Source organism: Chrysochloris asiatica, unplaced genomic scaffold, assembly GCF_000296735.1.
Source record: "Chrysochloris asiatica unplaced genomic scaffold, ChrAsi1.0 scaffold00139, whole genome shotgun sequence".
Classification (NCBI taxonomy): domain Eukaryota; kingdom Metazoa; phylum Chordata; class Mammalia; order Afrosoricida; family Chrysochloridae; genus Chrysochloris; species Chrysochloris asiatica.
This window is the reverse complement of record NW_006408657.1, coordinates 3634462-3660944: the sequence shown is the minus strand read 5'-3', so window position 1 is coordinate 3660944 and position 26483 is coordinate 3634462. Positions and strand designations below refer to the sequence as shown.

Sequence of the window (26483 nt, the reverse complement as noted above, 5' to 3'; positions counted from 1 at the left end):
AGTCCCCAGATCATCACTGCCTCCATCTCAGACATCACTGCTTCTCTTGGTAGGGTCCCACTCTCTGCTCTTATCCTTTGATAGTCTCAGGGACCTCCATTCCTAGACTGCAAAGTTGATCACTCCCCTCCTTGCTACAAAATGTCTACCTTTACAACCCTCACAATCAGTCCTGATAACAATTATTCACTATTGTATCACAAGAGACCTATCTGCATTTCCTTTCATCAGCCCTGCCTAGACAGATTGGATATTACTCAGTGGAGATTTTACCTTCCCCCGCCCCCTCTGGAATTAGGTTCCCTCTTGAAAGTTTATAAGCCAGTCACTTCTTGCCTATGTAGCCCCCCACCCCTATTTTGGGTAACCAATGTTCAAGTTGCCCACCCTGGCTACTCTCTGTATGGAGGGGGTGGGAACGATCCTTGCTGTAAAGATTTGTTCCCTCTTTTGAGCTACTGTATCCATAGGTGTAGGTCAAGTTCATCATATTGTACCAGATTACTCTTTTTTACCTCTTCTTTCTTCTTCTAGTTGAGCTCTCATCATCCAGTCATTGAAGCCAGGTCAAGTGGGTATTATCTGCAAGTGTGGGTAGGGTTGTATTCTTTCACCATACTTATTCAACCAGTATACTGAGAAAATCTGAGAAGCTGGATTATATGAAGAAAAAGTGGCATCAGGATTGGAGGAAGACTCATTAACAACCTGTGATATGCAGATGATACAACCTTGCTTGCTGAAAGTGAAGAAGACTTCAGATATTTACTGATGAAGATTAAAGAGCACAGTCTTTGGTATGGATTGCATCTCAATACAAAGAAAACAAAAATCCTCACCTTTTTAAAGTGTTGAAGAGGAAAGATATCAGTTTGAGTACTAAGATACGCCTGACCCAAGCCATGGTATTTTCAATAACCTCATATGCATGCGAAAGCTGGACAGTGAATAAGGAAGACCATAGAAAAATTGATGCTTTTGAGTTATGGTGTTGGAGGAGAATATTGAAAGTGCCATGGGCTGCCAAAAGAACCTATAGATCCGTTTTGTAAGAAGTGCAGCCAGAGTGCTCAAGCATGGCAACAATAGTGAAGTTGGCCCAGGATCAGGCAGTGTTTCATTCTGCTGTGCATAGGGTTGCTATGAGTCAGTACCGACTCAATGGCACCTAACAACAACAACAAATATAAATATATGTGTGTGAATGGAAGGTGGAAAGAAGAAAGCTGACTACCTAAGGATATCAGAACCCAGGAACAAAATGTAGTAGTGAGATCTCTGGGTTTCCAGTTTGCCTCAGATGTCCCATAATCAGAAGTGCAGTGGCTTCGAATGGTACGCACTGGACTTCGAACCACAAGGACTGCAGTTTGAGCAGGCCAGCAGGAATACTGGGGTGGTGCTGTGGGTTAATGTGCTGGACTGTAAATTCAGTTTGAACCTCATGGTCAGTGGTTCAAGCTCACCAGCCACTCCTTGGAAACCCTATACAGGGTTGCTATGAATAGGACCCAACTCAAATGTACTTAACAACAATATAGATAGATAGATAGATAGATAGATAGATAGATAGATAGATAGGTAAGTAGATAGGTAGGTGTATTAAATGACTTCAAAAAGTTTGTAGAAAAACAGAAATTAAAAAATAATAGAATTTTCCCACTAACTTCTTGAAGCCTATATATAGACATGGAGCCTAAGTGGTGGTTGTGGAATGAGTTAAGCATTGGACTGCTAACTGGAAGGCTGGTGATTCAAACCCACCAGATATTCCATGGGGTAAAGATGAAGCTATCTGCTCCCATAAAGATTTATGGTCTCAGAAACCCTAAGGAACAGTTCTTCTCTATCCAGGGGTTTTAGTTAAACTCAACAAGTTGTTGTTGTTAGGTGCGGTGGTGTTGGTTCTGACTCATAGCAACCATGTACTGGGTTTCTGAGGCTGTAAATCGTTAGAGGAGTAGAAAACCTCATCTTTCTCCTGCAGAACAACTGGTAGTTTTGAACTGCTGAATGTGAGATTAGCAGCCCGATTCGTAACCACTAAGCTACCAGAGCTCCTTAGAGGAATATAGAAAAGGATTTTGCTACATCTTCTTAAAGTGGAAGCCCGTTGCCTGTTTTTAGAATTAAATTTTTATTAGAACATGACAACGCTTATATGTTTATATATTGCCCATGGCTGCTTTATTGCTATAATGGCAGAGTTGAGTATTATAATTAAAACAATATTGTCCACAAAACATAAAATACTGTTTGATTCTTACAGAAAACTTTTGTCACACTCTCTACTATGTATCATTATATCTCAACTTGATGATAATTGAATAATTTTTACTTATATTCTTGTTGAAAATGCCCCTTTTCAAAAAATTGAACATATTCATGCACCCTCTTTTCCTATTGATATATATTTCTTCCCAAATTTCATATCCAACTCAAGATATGGAGTCCTGAGTTGCACTGTAAGATAAGCCCTGGATTACTAATTGCAAGGTCAGCAGCTCAAACTACCAGCTGCTCCTTGGGACACCTATACAGGGTTACTATGAGTCAGAATGTATTCAAAGGCGCTTAACAACAAAAATAACTCAAGACACACAGACTAAAAATTATTAACTTTTTCTCACCAAATGGACTCACTAGAATATGTAGGCTCAAGAACTTTATGGAAAAGTTTAGCAGAATTTGAGTTCTCACAGTAGTCATTCTTTCCTTTGCTTTAAAATATAACCTAGAATAGAATTCCCTATTTGAATTTAGAGAGCAGCTGGTTTTCTTCACTTGGTTGGAAGGTTTTATCTTCACCAGAAATAGATGATCTTTTAGTTTGGGCACTTCCAATACAAGAAAGTAAAACATTAGAAATCTCTAGTTTAATCTGGTGCTTCAATTTCAGCTTAAAAAAATAAATACTGTAATAACAGATAAAATTTGGGCAGTATGTTATCTGCATTATGCTTTATTGCAAAAATAGCTTTCTATTCATTCTGTACACAGAGTTCCAAGCTACCTATAAATGATTGTTTAATAAAAGGGAGCAAGAGAAGGACATTTCAGCATCATGGCCCCAGGGACTTTCAGTAATTCAAAGACAACAATTGTTCTTTGGTCTTCCTATTCGTTGTCCAGCTTTCACATGCAATGAGGCAATTGAAAAGACCATAGCTTAGGTCAGGCTCACCTTATTCCTCAAAGTGACATCTTTGCTTTTCAACACTTTGAAGAGGTCTTTTGCAGCATACTTATCCAATGCAGTAAGTCCTTTGATTTTTTGACTTCCACTTTCAAGAGCATCGATGGCTAATTCAACTAAAATGAAATTCTTGACAACTTCCATCTTTTCCCCATGTATCGTGATGTCACTTATTGGTCCAATTTTAAGAATTTTTGTTTTCTTTATGTTGAGGTGTATAATCCATACTTAAAGCTGTATTCTTTGATCTTCACCAATTAAGTTCTTCAAATCCTCTTCCCTATCAATAAGCAAGGTTGTGCCATCTGTGTATTGCTGGTTGTTAATGAGTCTTCCTCCAATCCTGATGCCAAATTATTCTTCATATTGTACAGTGTCTTGAATTATTTGCTCAGAATACAAATTGAATATGCATAATGGAAAGATAGAACCTTGACTCACACCTTTCCTGATTTTAAACCTTGTTCTGTTTGAAGTATCCCCTTGTTCTGTTTGAAGGACTGCCTCTTGGTTTATGTACAGGTTCCACATGAACACAATTAAGTGATCTGGAATCCCCATGCTTTGCAATGTTTCCACCAATGGTTGAAGGTCTTTGCTTACTCAACAGGTAACCATTTTCCTGATATGCTCTTCTTTCAGCCAATATCCATCTGATATGAGCTCTTATCTACTCTATATTCAGGAGCAAGTTTCAGCTTCTTCTTCTTGGTCTTTTCTTTCTTTCTTATCATTTTAATGTTTTTTTGCTTTCTTCATGTATCATATATATCTTTGGTGTCATATGCCTTTTGTCATTAGTGTTTAACATAGCAAATCTATTCTTGAGATGGTCTCTGAATTCAAGTAGGGTACACTCATGCTTGTACTTTGGCTCTCATGGGCTTGTTTTAATTTTCCTCAACTTCAACTTTAATTTACATACAAGCAATTAATGCTCTGTTCTGCAATAGATCACTCACTTTGTTCTGATTGATGAGTTGAATGTCTCCATTGTCTCTTTCCACAGATCCTTTGATTCCCATGTATTCCATTCAGTGAGGTCCATGCCCTTGGGGAAAAAAAAAATATTTCCAATGAATAGGTTACTGATCTTAAAAAATGCTATACTATTCTGCTACCGTGGCCATATTTTCTAACTACTGATCCTTCTCTTTTGTTTAAAATTTTCACATTCCAATCATGAGTCATTATGAATGCATCATGATTGCATATTTGATCAATTACAGACTGCAGGATTTGGTAAAAATCATCAGTTTCTTCATTTTTGGCGTTAGTGGTTGATGTGTTAATTTGACCAGTTATATTAACTGGTCTTCCTTGGAGGTGTGTATATGTTATCTATCACTGGAAAAGTTGTATGTCAGTACAGATCTTGACGTGTTACTTTGATCATGAATGTGATGCCATTCATCTTCAGTTTGTCATTTCTAACAGAATAGAGCTCATGACTGTCTAATTCAAAATAGTCAAACTCAGTCCATTTCAGCTCACTAATACTTCGAGCATTCCATTTCATTTTTGACATCTTTCAATTTTCCTAGATTTTTCTTCATACACTCTATTGCTTCAAATACTAATGGATTATTAATGTCAGTTTGCTGTTCTCTCTCTGGTGATTTGTGTGTTGCTGTGATTGAGTCCTAGTGTGGCGCTGTGGGTTAATGCGCCAGACTGCAAAGCCGTTTGAACTGCAAGCTCGGCTGCTCAAGCTCACCAGCTGCTCCTCGGAAACTATACAGGGTTGCTATGGGTGAGAATCGACTCAACGGCACTTAACAACATGATGCTAGAAACCATGCCCTTGGAATTTCAAATTCCGTCAGGATCAGTCATGATGAACAGGTTTCACTGGAGTTTCCAGACTAAGACAGCCTAGGAAGAAGGACCAAACGATTTGCTTGTTTAAAGAAATTGGCCCATGAAAACATTATGAAGAGGAGCAGAACACTCTCGGATGATGAGCCCCTCAAGTTGGAAGGCACTCTAAATACAACTAGTGAAGAGCTTCCTTAACGATGTGGATGTAGTAAATTGTTCAGTATCTTCTTATGCTGATGAGGCACGACTCAAAAAGAGGAGAAACAGCTGCAAAAATTTATTAATAATTAATAAGCAAAACATACTCAGTTTATATATTAGACATGCAACAAAGGAGCAAAGCATCATGCTAAGAGAATATGCATGATGGACTTAAGAAGTCATCTGCACTGTAAAGTTTGGAAGATGCATGAAAGAGTTTTAAGAGAATTCAATAAGTTCCAGTGATATGAGGGGGCTTCAAAAACTTTATCGGCTTTTTTTCCATAAGCTTTTGAAGCCCCCTTATATTTTCCACCAGGGTGTCACACTATCATTCCTGAGTATCATTTCAAGACTGATATGGTAGGGTTTGTGGCGCTGTGGGTTAATACACTAGACAGCAAAGCTGGTTTGAACTGCAACGTCGGCGGTTCAAGCTCATGAGCCACTCCTTGGAAACCCTACACAGGGTTGCTAAGGGCTGGAAAACAGCACTTAACAACAACAAATCATTCTTTACATACATGTTGTTGTTTTTAAGTGCCATTGAGTCGGTTCTGATTCATAGTCATCCTGTATAGGATTTTCAAGGAGGGGCTCCTGTGTTTAAAGTGCTGACCTTGAGATTTACAGTCCAGTGTTTATCCTACAGCACCACATCAGGACTCCTTTATATGCGTGTTGTGGTGATTAAGTGCTGTTGAGTCGTTTCTGACTCATAGCGACCCTGAATAGGTTTTGGGAGGAGCAGCTGATAGGTTTGAACTGCCGAGCTTGTGGTTTACAGTCAGTGTTCATATGTGTTTTCAATTCCCACCACTTTCTTCACCACTGTTTTATACCATTCTTTTTGACCTGGGAACCTTACTGCTTTATACGTATCACCAATGCCTCTTGTCTTCTAGCTTTCAACACATTGGAGGACTAACAGAAGATCGTTATAAAGAAGAGAGAGACGGTGATCCTTTTTCTTTCTTTTTCTACTGTCTCAACAGTCTTATACTGACTATTTTTCTATGACTACACCAATAACATTATTTCTTCACCTGGCCTCATCAGGCCTGGAGGTGGAAATAACTATCCACTTCTACAATTACCTGGCGGACTTCAAAACATTTTAACTGCTCTTATTGCTCTATCTAGGCATTACTCCATAGTTTTTTTCTATTAAATGCTTCTGGTTCCACCATCTATTTTCTGTCAGGACAAATACGGCATACAAGATGAAATGACTAAATCGTTTTACTTATTTTCAGCTCACTGATATCAGTGTCATTAATTTTGTTGTAGCGTAGTGGTTACGAATTGGGCTGCGAACCTTAAGGTCAGCAGTTCGAAACTACCGGCCGCTCCACGGGAGAAAGATGAGGCTTTCTGCTCCCGTAAACATTTACAGCCTCGGAAACCCTGTACAGGGTCGCTATGGGTCGGAACCGACTCCACGGCACTTAACAACAACAATTTTGTTGTACTCATAATACATTTGCTTTATTCAGAAATATTTAAGTGCCTTCCTTCATTCCTACACATTTGCCTTCTAAAATGGTTAAGCATCAGTATAATTGGCCATGATTTTCACACCACATATAGATTAGTTATGAGTTTTACTTATGTTTAGTAACTGAATATTCTTTTTAAAAATTATATAGGGAGTACCTGGTTTTGAAAACAATTTTTTTGCAAGTTTCATCGGATCCATTGCCTATGGGAATGTGAGTTCAGATATGTTTTCATTTTCTTGCAGTGTAGCTCTCCTATGGATATGAATGAACTCACAGGGTTCCAAATATGTATCTGCTATTTTAAGGGTAATTAATAATTCCAAAGCAAAAATCTAAATCACATACACAAAGAAGAGAGAAAACAAAGAAAAATAAAAAGAAATAGTTATCAACAGGGGCTGAGTAAGAAATCTGGATTTCTACCCCCATCTTCCACTAGAGCAGTGCTGGAAAAGGCCTGATAAAACACAAAATTTAAAGAAGATGCAAAGTCTCAGAACATTATACCCAAAATTGTAATCATTGCAATGAAACAAAATATGATAGGTTGAATGAAAAACTGATGTTCTCCCATGTAAATAAACTGTCACTCATTTCACAATAAAAGCTTAAAACAATAACAACAACAAAAATCCCATAATACCCAAGACTTCTAGATTTCAATCCAAAGTTTCATCTCAAATCGGGAAATAAAATAAGCACAACTTGAGTAAGAACAAGTCACCTAAATGACACAGATGATAGAATTATCTGGAAAGGATATTAAAGCAATCATCACACACACAAACTGTTTCAACAAGCAATTATAATCATGCTTGAAACAAATAAAAATCAGAAAGTAGGAGAAAATAAATAGATGACATAGGTAAGAACTAAATACTTTAGACCTGAAAAATCTAATAATCAAAGTAAAACTTAATGGATGGGATCAATTCCAGAATGCGTGGGACAGAGGAAAAGCAATTGTGAAGAGAGAAAAATAGAAATTACCCAATTTGAGCAATAAAAAATTAGACTAACATAAATGAGCAAATCCTGACAGACATGTGAAACTGCAATAAAAGAGCTAAGATTCATGTCCCCAGATTTTTGAAAGGAAAGAAAAAGAGTGGTGTTTACAAGTACTTGAAGAAATCGTGGCTGAAAACAACAACAACAAAGAAATGTATGCCTGAAGTTATTATAGTCAAACGTTGGGAAACTAATGATAAATAACAATGTCTTGAATCAGAGAAAGAGAAGTGACAGTTCATCAAACGGGGGAAAAATTCAAATGACAGCAGGCTTCTTATTAGAAACTATGGAGGGCAAATTGAAGAGACACCTTTTTTTATTCATTGAAAGGAAACAACTGCCACCTACCAGACTAAAGAAGAGAAGGAAACACTCCCCAATATATTTGATGAGGCCAGCAATACTCAGACACCAAAACTAACACAGTACCCCCAAAAAACAAGGAAAAAGAAAAATGCAGACCAATATGCCTCACGAATATCCTTGTAGAGGCTAAAATCTTTAACAAAATTTGATCTATCATACTAACAGACGGTTGTTTCTAAGGAGCAGCTGGTGGATGTGAACTGCTGACCTGGTGGTTCATAGTCCAGTACTGAACCTAGAGCGCCACACCCGGAGTCCATTAGGAAGAATAATTACATGACCATATGATTTGATGCTCAAAAAAAACCAAACAAACAATATATATATATATATATATAAAGCATTTGACAGAATTTAAATCCCTTTCATAATAAGAACTTTCAGAAAGCGAGGACTAGAAGAGAACTCCCTCAGCTTGTAACAACACTTACAAAAAAAAATTCTATTGGTAACATTATATTTAATAATGAAAAATTGAATGCTTAATACTGGGATACTGAAATAAATTAAAGATGGACAGAAATGGGATCCATACCATGTTCATGGCTTTGAAGATTTTTTACAGCAAAGACGTCAATATATTTCAATTTAATGAAATTCCTATCAAAATCCCAGAAAGAATTTTCATATCTATAGACAAGCACGGAAATGTCTAATTCCTATTTGTCTTTTTTGGGGTTTTTCTAGCCTCAGTACCTATAAGTTAGTCTATAAACTAGCAAATATTTCAATTGAATTTAATTAAATTGAGAAATTTTAAAATACTAAGAAACATACCACATTATGAAATGTACAACATTTCAACAAGTATGAATCACTGTGAAAAGGGATGGCATAAATGACCCAAAATGATTTTTCCCACATTAATGAAGTTTTGAACTTTGAATGATCAGCTACCAATCTGCTTCTTGCATGTAATACTGCCTTAATGTTAATACTTATAAATAAGCTAAGTAATTTATTGAGGGGGATGGGATAAGTCACTCCCTTCCCAATTTATTTAGGACTTTTAGTTACTTAAGTTTTGTTCCTTGTTCACTTTCAAGTTTAGTGCACTTTGCTCTTCCTAGTTAATTTGTTCACTTTATGACACCAGGATTGCTGGTTAATATTGAAGTATAAGCAAAGACTCGTGTTCATTTTATAATACGTATCATAAAACTGTAGAGTAAAGAAGAGAACTTTGAAAGAATCTGCTGATTCGTTACTTTGGTATAATAAAAATATGCTTTGCATTCTGGAAAAATTATTGTTCTCTATAAATTATCCTATAAACAATTAAAATTTTATCATTTAAAATTATTTCAGCATTATATACACACAGTGCATGTTTAGTTACAGATATTAATTATTTTAATGTGCTTCTTTTTCAAAGCTGTAATGTTGGACCCTCTGATATTTTTTTTTTCCCTCTGTGCCTAACAGACAGTAATATTATTGTAAGTGTATTAACACAGCATGAGGCCCAAAATCAGGATCTAAATATTGAAGAGGTATGTGTTAATGGATTGGACATCTCAATGTGGTAAAGATGTCAATTCTCCACAAACTGAGTAATACAGTTATCCCCCAAATCTCTAAGTGCAATACATTTCCTTTCAAAATAGAGACAATATGTTTTTTAAACCTGTTTGTAGATAAGCACATCTAAAATTTGCACAGCAAGACACAGGTTCCAGGCCTGCAAAAGAAATAAAAACAAAGTAAGAATATTCATTAACTCTACTCGAAGCTAAGGCTTACTATATAGCTACAATAATCAAGACAATGTGGCATTGGCAGAGGAATAGACACATAGACCAACAGAACAAAATTAATATTTAAGAAACAACACAAATATGCCCACCCATCAGATTTTGATAATGGTCCAAAAATAAATTAAAGGAAGAATTACAGTATTTAAACAAATGATGTTAGAGCAAGTTAGATATTCATAAACAAAAAAAGGACCCTTGACCTAAACCCTGTAAATTATGCAAAATTTAGCTTTAAATGAATTATAGATTTAAATATGAACATAAAACCATAAAAGTTTTAGGAGAAAATCATTACAGTGTTATGCTTGGTGAAGATTCTTAGACCGGAGCACCAAAAGCACCATTTGAAAAAAGAAAAAAGAAAAAATCAATCATGGGACTTCATCAACATTTAAAGTATTTTCTCTACAAAAGACCTTTATTGAGAAGATCAAAAGATAAGCTACAGCCTAAGAGAAAATATTTGCAAACCACACATCTGACAAAGGACTTATATCTAGAAATTATGAAGTACTTTCAAAACTCAGCAGTCTAAAAACCCCTAAATAGCCAATTCAAAAATGAACAAAAAAACAGGCACAGACATTTCATCAAAGAGGATATTCAATTGGCAAAGAAACACAAGAAAAATGTTTAATGTCACTATTCATTGTTGTAATTTGCCATTGAGTGGATTCAGACTCAAAGCAAACCTATGTGCTCAGAGTTCCTTTCAAAGGTTTTATAAGGCTGTGTGTAACCTCTCTGAGGTGACTCTGGGTAAGTTTGAACCAATAACCTTTGGCAAGTAACCAAGTGCTCTACTATTTACAGCATCCAGGGCCAGTGATTCCCCATGAACCATTGTAGACATTAATTGCCATAAAGTCAATTCCATTCCCTTAGAGTCATAATCTACAGAGTAGACCTACTCCATGGGGTTTCCGTGTTGGTGACCTTTCAATACCTCATCTGCCAGCCTTATTCTGAGGTGTGAGCAGTTGGGTTGGAATCACCAACTACAAATGCAAATGAAGACCTGATGAAATAGTTGTACATATTCATGATTAATATATATATATATTTAAATGTAAATGTCAAGTCTTAGAAAGAATATAAAGAAGCTGGATCATTCATGTATTGCTGGTGGGTATGCAAAATGATACAACCTCTAGAAAATTCTTCAGCAGTTTGTTAAAAAAAACAAAAAAGGCAAACAAACTAAAAGAACACTAAACATACACTTAGTATGCCATTGTCGTTAGGTACCACTGAGTTGGTTCTGACTCATAAGAACCTGTGAGTTTATTGTTGCATCCATGTTGTTAGTCCAGCTTATAAAAGATCTTGCTCTTTTTCTCTGACCTTCAACTTTACCAAACATGATGTCCTTTTCCAGGGAATTGTCCCTCCTGATAACATGTCCAAAGTATGTGAGATAAAGTCTCATTATTCTTGTTTGTAAGGAGCATTCTGGCTGTGCTTCTTCCAAGACAGGTTTGTTCTTCTGGTAGTTCATGGCACTTCCGATATTCCTCACAAACACCATAATTCAAATATATTTATTCTTCTATGGTCTTCCTTATTCATTAACCAACTTTCACATGCATATGAGGTAATTGAAAATACCATGATTTGGGTCAGACGCACCTTAGTCATCAAACTATCTGTGCTCTGTAACACTTTTAAACAGGTCTTTTGCAGCAGATTTGCCTAAATCAATATATCATTTGATTTCTTGACTGCTGCTTCCATGAGTGTTGTTTGTGTGAATCCAAGCAAAATGACAACTTCCATCTTTTCTCTATTTATCATGATGTTATTTATTGGTCCAGTTGTAAGGAGGTACAATCTATATGAAGGCTGTAGTGTTTGATATTCATCAGTAAGTATTTTAATTTCTCTTTGCTTCCAGCAAGCAAAGTTGTATCATCTGCATATTACAGGTTGCTAATGAGTCTTCCTCCAATCCTGGGGCCATATTCTTCTCCATATAACCCAGTTTCTTTGATTATTTGCTCAGCATACAAACTGAGTAAGTACAGTAAAAGGATACAACCCTGGCACATACCTTTACTGATTTTCAACTATTCAGAATCCCCTTGTTCTGTTCAAACAACTGCCTCTTGGTCTATGAACAGGTTTCTCATGAGAACAAATAAATGTTTTGAAATACCCATTCTTTGCAGTTATCCACAGTTTGTTAAGTTCCAAATAGTCGAAAGTCAATAAAGTTAGTCTTTACTTTTAAGTCAAGATTTATCTGGCATCAGCAATAATATCCCTAGTTCCTCATCCTCTTCTGAATCTGGCTGGAATTTCTGGCAGTTCCCCTGTTGATGTACTGCTGCAATCACTTTTTGAATTATCTTCAGCAAAATTTTGCTTGCATGTGATATTAATTATTTTGTTCAATAGTTTCCCCATTCCACTGGGTCACCTTTCTTTGGAATGGGCACACTTATGGATTTCTTCCAGTCTACTGGTCCGGTAACTATCTTGTAAATTTCTTGGCATAATGAGTGAACACCACAGTACTGCATCAATTTGTTGAACTATTTCAATTTGTATTTAGAAATTCTGAGAAGTTCTATTTTACCCTATAGGGTTGCTATTAATTGGAATCTACATGCAGTGGGTTTAGTTTGGTAGGAAGACCTACCAGATATACCTATGTTGTTGTTGTTGTTGTTGTTAAGTGCCATCGAGTCGGTTCCCACCCATAGCGACCCTGTATAGTGTTTCTGAGGAGCCACTGGTGAGCTTGAACTGCCAACCTTGCAGTTCAAACGGCTTTGCAGTCTGGCGCATTATCTATGTTGTTGTTGTTAATTACCGTTGAGTCGATTCTGACCCATAGCGACCCTGTAAAGGGTTTCCAAGGAGCAGCTGGTGAGCTTGAACCGCTGACCTTGCAGTTCAAATGACTTTGCAGTCTGACACATTAGCCCACAGTGCCACACCAGGACTCTGGTGCATTATCTATAGCAAGGATTAATGAGAAAGCTAAGTAGCTAAACATCACAGGTAAGCAGGGGAAAGATCTGAAATGGAATCCACACTCACTGTGTTTGGACTAGGAGCCCTGGTGGCTCAACAGCTAAGCGCTTGACCACTAACCCAAAAGTAGGCAGTTTTGGAGAGAACAGGTCTGGCATTTTTGCTCCTGTAAAGATTACCTTGCTGTCCAGTGGATTCTAACTCTTAGCAACCCTATAAGGCATAGTAGAACTGCTCTGTAGGCTTTCCAATGCTGTCATCTTTAAGGGAATGGCTAGATCTTTTCACTCACTGAGTTAGTTACTGTTGAGTATAAACTGCACAGCTCTCAGTTAACAGCTTAACTATTGCAACATACAAGATTACAGACAAGAAACGTTATGAGAAGACTTTAAAATATTCATGGAAAATGTGTGTTATGATTTAAAAAAAAGCTATTCATGATTTCAAAAAAAAAAAATAATTGCACCAAAATAAACTCTTACTAACTTGTTAAACATGTCTGAACAGGATCAGGGCAACGTGAATCCTACTAAAATTGAAGTAAAAACAAACATCAAATGTATGGTAAAGTTTAGGTGGAAGAATGATGAAATCATGGATGCCTTATGAAGAGTTTGTGGGGGGAAATGCCCTAAAGAAGTCAGCAGTTTACAAATGCAAAACTCATTTTAAGAAGCTATGAGATGATGTTAAAGATGAAGTTCATAGCTGCAGAACATCCACATCAGTTTTCAAGGAAACAATCTTGTTCCTGCCCTAATTGAAAAGGGCTGACAATTACCAGTAGTAGCTATAACCAACACTGTAGACATCTCAATTGGTTCAGCGTCCACAATTCCAACTGAAAAATTAAAATTGAGCAACCTTTTAGCTGCTCATTGGGTACCCAAACTGTTGTGCCTACATCAGCTGCAGACAAGAGCACAGGTTTCAATAGAAATTTTATACAAGTGGGATCAAGATACTAAAACATTTTTTGAAGAATTGTACTAGGAGATGACACACAGCTTTACCAGTACTATGCTGAAAACAAAGCACAATGAAAGCATTGGCCACCAAGAGGTAAAAATGGTCCAGTCACACCAAAGTGAATTAACTGGTCAAGAGCAAAGATCATGGCAAGATTTTCTTTGGATGCTTAAGGCATTTTGCTTGTTGAAGTTCTGGAGGGCCAAAAATGATAACATTCACTTATTACGAGTGTTTTGAGAAAGATAGTCAAAGCTTTGGTAGAAAAACCCCATGGGACAGCTTCATTAGAAAGTCCTTTCTCACCATGACAAGGTTCCTTCCTGCTCATTCTTCTCGTTCAACAGGGACAATTTTGTGATTGTTTCAACGGGAATGATTAGGCATCCACCTTACAGTCCTGATTTGGCTTCTTCTGACTTCTTTTTGTTTCCTAATCTTAAAATAAAAGTCTTTAAAGGGCACTCATTTTTCTTCAGTTAAACAATGTAAAAAAGACTGCGTTGGCATGCTGAAATTCCCATGACTCTCAGTTCTTTAGAGATGAACAAAATGGCTGGTATTACTAATAAGGACTTCTGGTGTGGCGCTGTTGGATAAGCACTAGATTGCGAACCACAAGGTCAGTATTTCAGACCCATCAGTTAATCCTTGGAAACCCTATACAGGATTACTATGAGTTGGAACTGACTCAATGGCACTTAACAACAATGACAACAAGTATGCTTATGGGGAGAAAGAGGAGGGTTTCTGCTCTGTAAGGATTTACACCATTGGACTCTTTGACTCAGAATTATACCTATTCCCCCTAATCCAGCATTTATTCCAGCTTCCAAAAAATATTGATTATTGACTGAGGTCAAAAGACATTTAAGATGTAATCAGTTGCATATGTTTGATATTTTAGACATTACCTAGGACAAACATTCTGGGTCCCACCTATAGAGTTCCTGACTCAAGGTCTTGGATGTACTTTCTTTTCTAAATTCCCAGGTGATACTGGTTTTGCTGGTTCATTACCACACTTTAATAATCACTGATATACTGCATATATAGGAGCTCTGGTAGTGTAGTGGTTACTAGTTGGGTTGCTAATCTCACAGTCAGTAGTTAGAAACTATCGGCGGTTCCGTGGGAGAAAGATGAGGTTTTCTGCTCCCGTAAAGATTTACAGCCTCGGAAACCCTATATAGGCAGGGTCGCTAGCGGTTGGAACGGACTCCATGGCACATAACCACCATCATACTGTATATGTGACAATATACTATATATATGCCTTGCCCCACACCTGGGTTTGTTGTTGTTAAGTGCCGTCGAGTCGTTTTCGACCCATAGCGACTCTGTCTAGGGTTTCTGAGGAGCAGCTGGTGAGCTTGAACCGACAACCTTGTAGTTCAAACTGACTTTGCAGTTTTGCAGTCCAGCGCATTAACCCACAGTGCCATACCAGTATTCCAAATTCATAGACAGACTTAAGTACATAACAAATGTTGTTGTTAAGTGCCTTCGAGACAGCTTCGACCAAGGAGCGGCTGGTGACCTGGGTTTATGGATCTAAAAAAATCAGTGCAACATATAAAGGAACAGGTAGTCTTAGGAATATTAAACTCAGTTAACATGCAGACTTGATACTAATGTTAACATGCAGACTCAAATTCCATTCAGTCCCCAAATATTTGTTGTAAGGAAGAATAAAAATTGCTGCTTATATATATATATTTAGGAGAGGAAATTAGATGACTTATGGATAAGTCTGTTGTGCATCAAGTTGCTGTGAGTCAGAGATGACTCGACAGCGCTTAATAACAACAGCAAACATGGATAAAAATGTTTTAAATCTGCTTTTGGCTAATGGTAATTGAAATGCAATAACCTTACATTTAAATATCAGGCTTTTTGGTTTAAATGGGTTTTGCTAGGGAAAATGGTATTATTATGATGGCATTCTAAAATAAAAATTCATAATTACTGATTAAGATAAAGATCTTTATACATCATTTTTTTCTATTTTTATCGATAACTTATTTCTGTAACAAAGAGTTGAATATTTGCCATGGAAAAATGAGTGTGTCACTTTAGAAATGGCACTAGAAAAACTCTCAGTCGATGACAACTAACACTACCACCTCCCCCCCAAAAAAAACACTCAAATAATTCTAGCAGAGATTACTATAATTGCTAAATCATATCCTTTTTAAAAGAATCACCAACATTTTCTATAAATATTGCACTTACATGTTGCATTTAACAATAATAAAAGAAAAAGAAGGGGTTTTTTTTGTAGACAAAGAATGATTTATAACCATCCTGCATGACACATTACAACTATATTCATTTAACACAGAAAGAAACCTCAACTGAGAGCCCTTAGATAATTGGACTTTAACTCAATGTCCAAGAGCATGATGTTTTAATAATTGCCACCAAAGAAACTGAAGAAAGAGTAATTTGTTAGGAAAGAAGTTGTATCATAACCTGCAATGGAAATTTCACATTTTAGGATTGCTTCATTTTATCCTAAGAGTACTCTTTATTTTAGCAGAATACTTGTCTCAAAGTGTGTACACACATTCTGCCTTCAGAGCTCAGCTGTTACAGCCTGCAGTTGGCATCATCACTACGTGACTTTTGATTGGTTTCCAAGGCTAGAAATTCACTTTTGTAGACAATGAATATATAATGAATGCATGTATTATTCTAGGTATTTCTTTTTGTGTCAGTAGAGTGAAATTTTTAGTGTTGTTCAGAATGGAGGAAGGAAAACAAACCACACACTAGACATTCAAATTCAATTCTGGATCAAGATTTTCTACTCTGTTATTTTATAAAGTTGCATAAAAGTAACAACAAAAATGTTCGTTTTGTACTCTGTACTTTATGCATAGGGAAGAAGGCTTGGAGAGCAAGGACTATGCCCACTGTGTTCTTCTGGTTTAGATATTCATCAGAACACAGTTGACTATTATTTTAATTCACAGGACTTGCCATGCTAGAAGCACAACCTTATATGTAGTGTCCATGGGCAGTCCTATTATGGGAAACCAACTTGAGAGAAAAGGCGGGTCACTTGCTTCTGCGCAGGTCCTGGAATTTGAAGTATCCAGGGGCCTCTACAGAATCCTGGCATCAGTTACTATGTTGACTCACTCAGTGTTGGGATCACTCACTTTCTCCCACAGGACTCAGATCTTGGAGGCAATTACCTTCAGAGAGCAACGGATAGGAAAACTGAAGTGTTGTTTTTTTAAGGCTGCTGAAGTATATTGGTGTCTCATCATCCCTAAGCCTACAGGAGCAATAACATTGGGAGCAATTCTTACCAAGATATTTATCTCTGCCCTGATACATACTTGTTTTCCAAATGCTTTGGTGGGAAGAAGTAGAGGACTGTTGTAAGTACAAAGTAAAAAATACATATATTTTTTTGCTAAACTTTTAGTTTACAAAAAAAAAAAAAAGGCTTAACTTTTACTTTGTGAAAAGCTCACCGATGATATAATTGATTTTAAATTTATATTTTTGTAGTCTGTGAAAAAGCATAAATATTGTCTTATCTAGAGAGTGTATTTGAAGGTGTACACGGTTTCGCATCCGGAGAACTTTCCAATAGAAATGAGGTAGAGTTTTAAATGTGTGTGGCTTGTGTGAGTGTGATTTGCAAATACAATCTTTCTTGTTTTACAAAAGTACTAAATAAATAAGGAAAATAGTAGACTATGCATGGCTTTGAACATTTGCAACAGACCACTTTGATTGACATGAAATCTCTTGGTATCTGAGTTATTATCTTAATTAGCTGATAATTTTGTATTTCGTAATGATTGCATCTCAGTGAAATCAACTGCTATATGGGAATGACGTGGAGGCTTCAAGGCTACAAAAGTGTATCTGGCAGACCATTGGAGCAAACGTAAAGAATAAAATGAATTGTAATCAAGAAATGCTAAAGATTGAATTAGAAGCTCCCTTCTCGAAACATTGCATTTAGTATTGGGAGTTTTCTTTTCTATAGCATTTCTTGAGGATTCTTTCAAATTTTGGCTGCCTTGTAACTTGATACTCTCTTCTTAGGGGAAACAACATAAAAGTGAGGTACATTCTATCATATTTTACAGTAAAGACACCAAAGTGAATTCATCGCTTCATGTCTTTTGTCAGGCTTTCAGTTTGACTATTTTTTTAAATACAACTTTTGGGGGGTTTATTTTGAAGAAAGTCATGATGATGATTGACAAATTTTTAAAATTAACTTTGATGAAAATAGAATATAAAAATAATATATAAGGAGGACACTGTGTCCCAAAGAGATGGATGAAGGAGACTATCTTTTTTTTTTTTTCCCTGTCTCTTGTGACTTGTGGATTCCAGTCATTCTAAAATAGATATGAGAGCAATACCTATAATTAAGAATGAAAATAACAAATCTCTCCAAGTAGCTAACTCTTCACAACTTCTTACAAGAGTCACGAGTTTTACCCTTGAGAAAACCTTCAGAAAATAAGTTACTGTTGTTTATTAACTCATATTAGTTGCTGCCAGATTTTTTAGTATAACATTTATTTAAAATTTTACCATATTTTATAAATTCATTTGATAAGCATCTGTATTGCTTTCTGATTGAAAGCCATCTGACTACTGTTATGATTACAAAAATGCATACACTCATATAGTCATCAAATCTGTTCCAACTTACAGTGACCATATCTAGGGTTTCCAAGAATGTAAATCTTTATGCGAGCAGACAGCCTCCTCTTCCTCCCATGGAGTGACTGGTGGGCTTAAACCACAGGCCTTGCAGTTAGCAGTCCAGTGTTTATCCCACAGTACCACCAGGACTCCTTAAAACATATATAACATATACTCTATACTGAGCATGCATCCTGTGTCTCACATTTTTCTACACACCGTTTTCTGAAAGCAAAGCAAACATGCAGTTTTGGAAGAAAGCAAGAGAAAGTCACTCTCTGTTTGGTTTTTTAAACTTTTTATTGCGCATTGAAGGTTTACAGACAAGACCATTAGTTTTACATTCAACTTTGCTTTATCTCGATGATTGTAATGCCCTCCATGCATTACTCTGGTTTGTCATAGGTATTTAGATAACTTTTCAATTTCTTAATTCAAATTTATGCAAGTTAACCTTTTGAGAATATACCATGTAGAACTTTATTATAGTCACTTTTAAAGCCAGCCGGTCATGTTAATGGTACTTGACACTTTTTTTTTTTTTTTTTAACGACAAAATGGAGACACTCAGGGTTATGTTACACACTGAATTTTCTTGGTTGACAACCTGCTACTATGATTTTGTTGTATTAGCATTTGAGTGGCATTTGGAAAAAAAATGCCTTATTTTTAAAAATGGAGAATACAATTGCATTTAGTTTGTTTTTAAACCAAAGAATTACACTTTAACAGAGGAGATCACTATATTAACAAAACTACTCTTTAGATTGATAGCTGTTCAAATAATCCATCACCTAGAATCTTTTATATAATTCATGGCAAATCTACAATTAATTCACTTTTTAAAATAATAAAAAATTATCTTGAGGTCTAACAAAGTTATCTTTTAAAGTTTTTTGTCTCTTACATGGCATTGTTGTTGTTGTTGTTAAGTGCCATCGAGTTGGTTCCGACCCATAGCGACCCTGTACAGGGTTTCCGAGGGTGTAAATCCTTACAGGAGTAGAAAGCCTCATCGTTCTCCCACAGAGCGGCTGGTAGTTTCGAACCGCTGACCTTAAGGTTCGCAGCCCGATTCGTAACCACTACACTACATGGAATAACATTATGGAAAATGCAGTAAGTAAGAGAATGTCACGTAGATATTCATCTAAACTAAAATATACAAACCCAACCAAAAAACCCTGTGAAGTGTTTTATGGAAATCTTACTTTTCTAGGAAAAAAAGATATGGGTTGAAACTATACCAGCTAGATGTTACTGAAATATAGAATCACAAATTGGGAAGAGATACTTAATACAGTTTCCTCTTTAGTGTTGGAGAATTCACTTGAAATTTTTGTATGCTAAGCCTCTTACTACATGTGAAACAAATCACCAAGTTCTTACCCACTCGTGTGATTTAATAAAAGAGATTAAAATCTTTATTGTCTTAGAAAAACCAGGATTTTTTGTTTTGTTTTAACTTACATTATCTTTCCATGGTTCATCTCATGACTAAAACAAAGTGATTTTCCAAACTATCCTTCTCTTTCCACTTGGTGCTGTAATATTTCCCCAATGTATCAAAAACCATTTATCACATTTTTCATTAAGCGATTCTTTATTCCATTGTAAAATACAACAAACTAGGTATTTTTGTGTGTTTATGTCTAGATACACACCATACATACACATTTAAATGACAGTACTAAGCTTCTTGAGAGAGCCCTGGTGTGGTGCTGTGGTTCAATGCGCTGTGGGTTAATGCACTGGACTGCAAAGTCAGTTTGAAATGCAAGGTTGGTGGTTCAAGTTCTCCAGCCACACTCCTCGGAAACCCTGTACAGGGTCAGAACTGACTCAACAGCACTTAACAACAATAAAACAAGCTTCCTGAGAGAGATTAGTTGAAAGTTACTTGGAAATTAATCGTTAAAGAAAAGTGATTTTCTTTATTTGGTATTTTTGGTATTTTTGATATTAAACTAACATTACTTTGTTTTGAAACTTTTTATGGGGAATTAAGGTTTACAGGAGCTCTGGTAGCGTAGTGGTTACGAATCGGGCTGCGAACCTTAAGGTCAGCGGTTCGAAACTACCAGCCGCTCCGCGGGAGAAAGATGAGGCTTTCTACTCCCGTAAAGATTTACACCCTCGGAAACCCTGTACAGGGTCGCTATGGGTCGGAACCGACTCGACGGCACTTAACAACAACAACAACAAGGTTTACAGAGATTATTAGTTTTACATTCCACAAATCACACACTTTGTTTCATCTCAGTGACGAACAGCAGATCTCCCACTTCCTCCCTATGGTTCTTAGTTTCATTCCACACTCCTTCCCAGCCCTTCACAATTTTGTCCTTAGATAATGTTGCCCTTTTCATCTTGAATGGTTGACTGTTTCATGGTGGACATACCTTACTAGTGCTGTTGTCTCACCCCCGATATGCCTATATATATGCTGCTTGGCTGAAAATTGGGCCACGAGGGTGAGTTTTGCTGAGCCACGAGGGTGAGACCTGAAGAGTAGCTGAGAGTTATAGTCTCAGATTCCTCCAGTCTCTTTCTGACCAGTAAGTCAGGTCATTTTTTTTTTTTTTTTTTTTTAATAATTTTGAGTTTTGTTCTACATTTTCTCCCACTCTACTTGGGACCTTCTATTGTGATCGCTTTCCGACCAGATCTAGTTCTTTTGGTCTCAGAGTCTTGGTGACTGATGTTCACGTGTTCCATTGGTCCACTGGACTAGTTGATTTCAAGCATCTTCAATTTTCATCACTTGTCTTTTGTCCACACATGGACAGACCAATAGTTACCCCTTAGATGGCTGCTCATGAACTTTTATGATTCCGGTTGTTACTCATAAAATAGGATGTAGAACATTATATTTGTGGACTATGCTATGCCAATTAACCATGGTGTCCTCTGAGCCCCCAGGCCCACAATACATTGCCTTAAGATGTTTGATAATATCTAAAGACTTTTTCTCATGTTGTCCACTGTATGCAGCAGCTCCAAGGGAGAAAAGTTAGGCTTTCTGCTCCTGCAATTATTAAAAGCCTTGGAAACCCGACACAGGGTCACTATGTATGAGTCAGAACTGACTCGACAGCACTTAACCACAGCATGCTCTACCACATTCATAGGTGTGTTTGTAGCAAAAGTTAATACTCAATGTACAAATATCTTCTGACAAATCCTTATATATGTGTGGATATTCCTCCAGTCTCCCTCCCATACCCATTCAGCCTGAAACATACATTACTTTTTTAAAGTAATTAATAAATTCGATCAGTGTATGTCTTCTGTGCCACAAAACAGGCCATGAAGGGAGGAGCAGATGCAGGTTTTATGAGGCAGGAAGTTATACAGCTGGTGGGCTCTTTTGAGAAAAATAATATGAAATTATGAATGCAGAATTAGGTAGGGCCTTAGGGGTAGGGTTGGCCCATGCAAGTAAATAACTTAATAGCTTAAGCTATAAAAGTTTCATGGGAAATTACCTCTGTATGCAGACATTCTTTGTGGTTGAATCTTTTCCCAGTTACATTTGAAAATCAAATTGATGCTAGTTATATTCCTTTAAAACATATATTATTTCTCAAAGACAACCTTTTATTTAATGCAGATTACAGAGTTTAAAGAATGTAAGACAGTAAGAATTTGACATCGCTGCCTTCCTTCTGAAAAGATATATTGATTAACATGATGTCAAACTCAGTTAATGGAGGCGGTGCAGTTATTTCAAATATACAGGGTATGTAATTTGAAGGCAAGTCAAATCACAATGAGAAGGAATAATGACAACCTTGGTTTATTTGATACAGTACATTCAGATTTTGATTGGATTCAGAGGGAGGCTATGGTTTTCTTAGGAACTCCTGTTATTGTCCTGTGGGGTTTATAGTCTGTTATCACAGCAGTTGGTTCACACTGGAGCATTTTATTGGGAAGGTTATAGGCTGCAGTATTTAACCAAGTTACATAGTAGAAAACATGGAAATCTTTTGCTTTGGGGACTATGTTTCACGCAGTACACAGATCTTTAACAACAACAAAAACAAACAAGCAAACAAACACTGAATGTTCTTCACCGTTACTCCATTTGATAGAGTAACACTTCCTAACATATTTGGAATCCTAAAGTTCAATTTTATATGCAATGAAAATTACTATAGCAATGCTATAGTGTAGCCTATTAGATTTCACACATATTCCACAACATACTTTTAATTAATTAACAATGTTGGAAAATTGGCTATTTCTCATAAGTCAATTTTTAGAGTTAAGAAAGAATTAAGCAAATTCGGATGTTATTATATTACTGGTAAAGTAAAAGCCTCTATGGAAAAGCTTTACCTTTATTTTTACTCACTTTATGTAGAAAAGCTGATAGATATTTTAAATATAAGGAATATTAAAATGCTTCATTAAGTCATGTAATAAAGTTAGAATGTGGGTAGCTGAATAGGTTTTAAAGAGGGTTAGTGCAATTTTTAAAACACTTTTTCAAAAGCAGATGTTGAAAATGTGGCATATTTAGTTCTCCTTTTACTGAATACTAAACCCGTACATACATGGTCATAGCAACAGTGATGAATTCATATCTCCCAAAATAACATGCAGTCCTTTGTCAATTTATCACCACCTTTCCATGTACTAAAGGGCTTCAAAAAGTTTGAGGGAAAATCATTCCGTTTATCCACAAACTTTTTCAAGCCCCCTTCTTATTTTCCCTCCACCATCCTGAAATTTTTGATTTGCAAATACAGCTGGTATAAACAGGGCAGATTTAACATTTCGCATCTTATACCTAATTATGACAAGATAGCAATTGTTTAAACATTTTCACCCTCCCCTTGGCTTTTTGTGTGAAATTGCTTTCCTCTTGCTCTTTTTTTGGGCTAAGACTGTCCTAGAATCAGGACTATAAAAGGACATAAACATCAGTAGCTTTTTGCGCATTCTTGGCACTCGTCTTTATTTGCACACAACTTGTCTCCTCCTTTATCAGATTCCAGCAGCATACTACCTTAGCCTGAGCTAAATGCTGACGGAAAGGGCACAGGAGTCAGTACACTGTTCCAAGGGCAGATTTACCCTTGGAAACTCTGTGAGGTCAAGTTATAATAATAGTAATAAGAGCACAATCATAGACTCAGAACTGGCCAAGTAGTTTCATGACAGCCATGAAGTTGGATAATTGATTTTTATGTTGATGATCAAGAAGGCAGTGTTAGAAATCCATTGGTGACTAAGTGGGTAAAATATTATCCAAGTAGTTAGGAGAGTGATGAAATTATCTGTGTAAGTGGTGCATCTCCATGGCTCCCATATATCAGAAAATAAGGAGGGAAAGGGAGGTGATTAGACTCTGATCACTTTGACCAGATGCAAGCAATGCTGGCAAGTTGGTGGTTAACTGTAAGAGCTTATGGGAAGCTCAGACAGCTGGGGCATCCTGATTTAGTAGAGGCTGAAGGGCAGGGCAAGAGCCATGTGAACAGCTGCTGAAGAGCTAAAGGATTCCTTTGGATTAGGTGTACACACCCTGTCCCTAATGAGCTATGTCAGAGAGTACCAAGTGTTATCACAAAGGTTGTCTTAGCTCAAGCCTGTGGACTTTACAGTGGTATTCCTTAAATGCCTCAAATAGATTTCCTCTCAAAATAAACCCAGAAAGAAAGTATTGAAAGAAGTGATTCCATAAAGTTTGTTTTGTATGAATTTTGTGGTTGTTAAGTGCCATCGGGTAGGTTCTGACTCGTAGTGACTCTATGTGCATCAGAATGAAACACTGCCTAGTCCTCTGCCAGTCATCCGCGCAATTGCCGCCCTGCTTGAGCCCATTGCTGCTGCTACTGTGTCAAGCCATCTCATTGGGGGTCTTCTTCTTTTTCGCTGACCATCCACTTTACCAAGCATGATGTCCTTCTCCAGGGACTGGTTCCTTCAGATAATATGTCTGAAGTATGAGAGACGAAGTCTGGCCATCTTGGTTTCTAAGGAGCACTCTGACTGTACTTCTTCCAACAAAGATTTGTTTGTTCTTCTAGCAGTCCATGGTACCTTTAATATTCTTCTCCAACACTCTAACTCAAATGCATCAGTTCTTCTACGATCTTCCTTATCTTTGTCCAGCTGTCACTTGTATGTGAGGCTATTGAAAATACCGTAGCTTGGGTCAGGCACACTTTAGTCCTTAAACTGACATCTTTGCTCATGAACACTTGAAACAGGTCTTGTATAGCAGATTTGCCTAATGCAATATGTTGTTTGATTCTTGATTGCTGCTTCCGTGAGTGTTGATAGTTGATCCAAGCAAAATGAAATCTTTGACAATGTCAATTTTTTCTCCAGTTATTGTGATGTTGTTTATTATATGGATTTAGATGATCATTATTGAAAGAAGAAAATTATGCTTTGCAATTTGTGATCCATTCATTCATTCATTTAAGAAAGATGTATTGAGTGCCTGCTTTCAGCATATACTATGTTTTGCTCTGGAGACACAGTTCTGAACAAGTGACCTCATGGTGATTGAAATTAATGGGAGCATATGCATATTAAATGGAGTCCTGGTATGGCTCTGTAGGATCAACAGTGGACTGCTAATCACAAGGTTGGCAGTTCAAATCCACCAGCTACTTCTTGGAAACCATATACAGGGTTGCTATGAGTCGAAACCAACTTGACAGCACTTAATGCAGCAACATGCATATTAAATGAGAGTATATGGAGACACTGGAGCCTTGGTAGCTTAGTTGTTATGTGTTCAGCTGCTACCAAAGGTTGACAGTTTTCTCCATGGGAGAAAGATGAGGCCAGTTTGCTTCTGTGGAGATTACAGACTTGATCATCCAGTGGGGCTGTTCTTTTTTATGTTATTAGCTCACTATGCATTTAATCTACTCAATGGCAATGGATTTAATGGGTGGGAGACACTATTTAAATTGCGTTTGGGGAAAAGAGCTATTTAATAAGGCATACCTTGTTGTACAATATATAATAGTGATGCATGGTTTAAACTCACCAGTCACTCTTTGGAAACCCTATACAGGGTTGCTATGAGTGCAGTCCTGGTGTAGTACTGTAGGATAAGCACTGGACTGCTAACAGTAAAGTTGGTGGCTCAAACCTACGAGCCACTCCTCGGAAACCATATATGGAGTTGCTACAAGTCAGAACTGACTCATAGGCACTTAACGACAGCATGAATCAGAACTGATTCAAGGGCACTTAACAACAAGACCAACAGCAACATACAAGTCTTAGAATTTGAGGAGGGACTCCTAAAAGAATAGCATTCACAGTCAAACAAGAATGGAAGGAGGGGTTGCTAAAGAGAAAAGAGGGGGAAAACTATTTGTTGGGGGAGCATCATGTATGAAGGTGGAGCTTGTTATGAAGAAGGAACTAAAAGAGGATGATCATGCATGCAGCTAAAGCAGTGGGTTGGAGCACAACCTCAGAGCCTTCCTTGGTGGTCACGTGAATGTTTTTTGATTTTTGTAGTAAGACCTAAAGGCTTCTGTTCGAGAATTGATGTGGACTTACTGAGAATAGTGACATATTTGTGTTTTTAACAGTACAGCTCCATTTTAAAGAAGGGATTTGAGGGAATTAAGCCTAGGTGAAGGGATACCAATTCTGAAACTATTATTGAAATTTCTCCAGGTGGGACAAGAAAGTGATGTGGACTAGAATGATGATAGTTGAGATGAAGGAAGAAAAATAAGTATTCATGAAATTGAATCAATATAAATTAATATTGAATTGGCTATGGTGGCTTCTAATGGCATACAGAATTGGGTGGCTAATGGTACCATTTACTGTGGAAATGACTGGAAGTGAAAGTGGAATGATGGGAAGAGTTAGGGGTTTTCATTTTGTTTGTTGCTGTCTTTATGTGCATTCTCTGAATACAGGGAATTAAATATGTGAGTCATAGAATGAATGGGAACAGTGAGAAGATCATAGAGTGAGAAGCAACGAAGGTAAATC

The 26483-nt window shown here is 36.9% G+C and overlaps 1 protein-coding gene across 2 annotated transcripts in view; it reads left to right on the top strand.

The window, feature by feature from the left end:
* LOC102838260 (dystrophin-like) overlaps positions 1-26483 on the top strand; it is a 3237302-nt gene that overhangs the window by 208128 nt on the left and 3002691 nt on the right. Inside the window, exon 1 of one of the 2 annotated variants that reach the window (XM_006870143.1) lies at positions 17072-17200. The exons of the other annotated variant lie outside the window; for it this stretch is intronic. Coding sequence (XP_006870205.1) covers positions 17170-17200 — 31 coding nt within the window. The 5' untranslated portion in view covers positions 17072-17169. Of the gene's footprint in view, positions 1-17071; positions 17201-26483 lie in introns of those variants that run through there. 2 annotated transcript variants of the gene reach the window in all.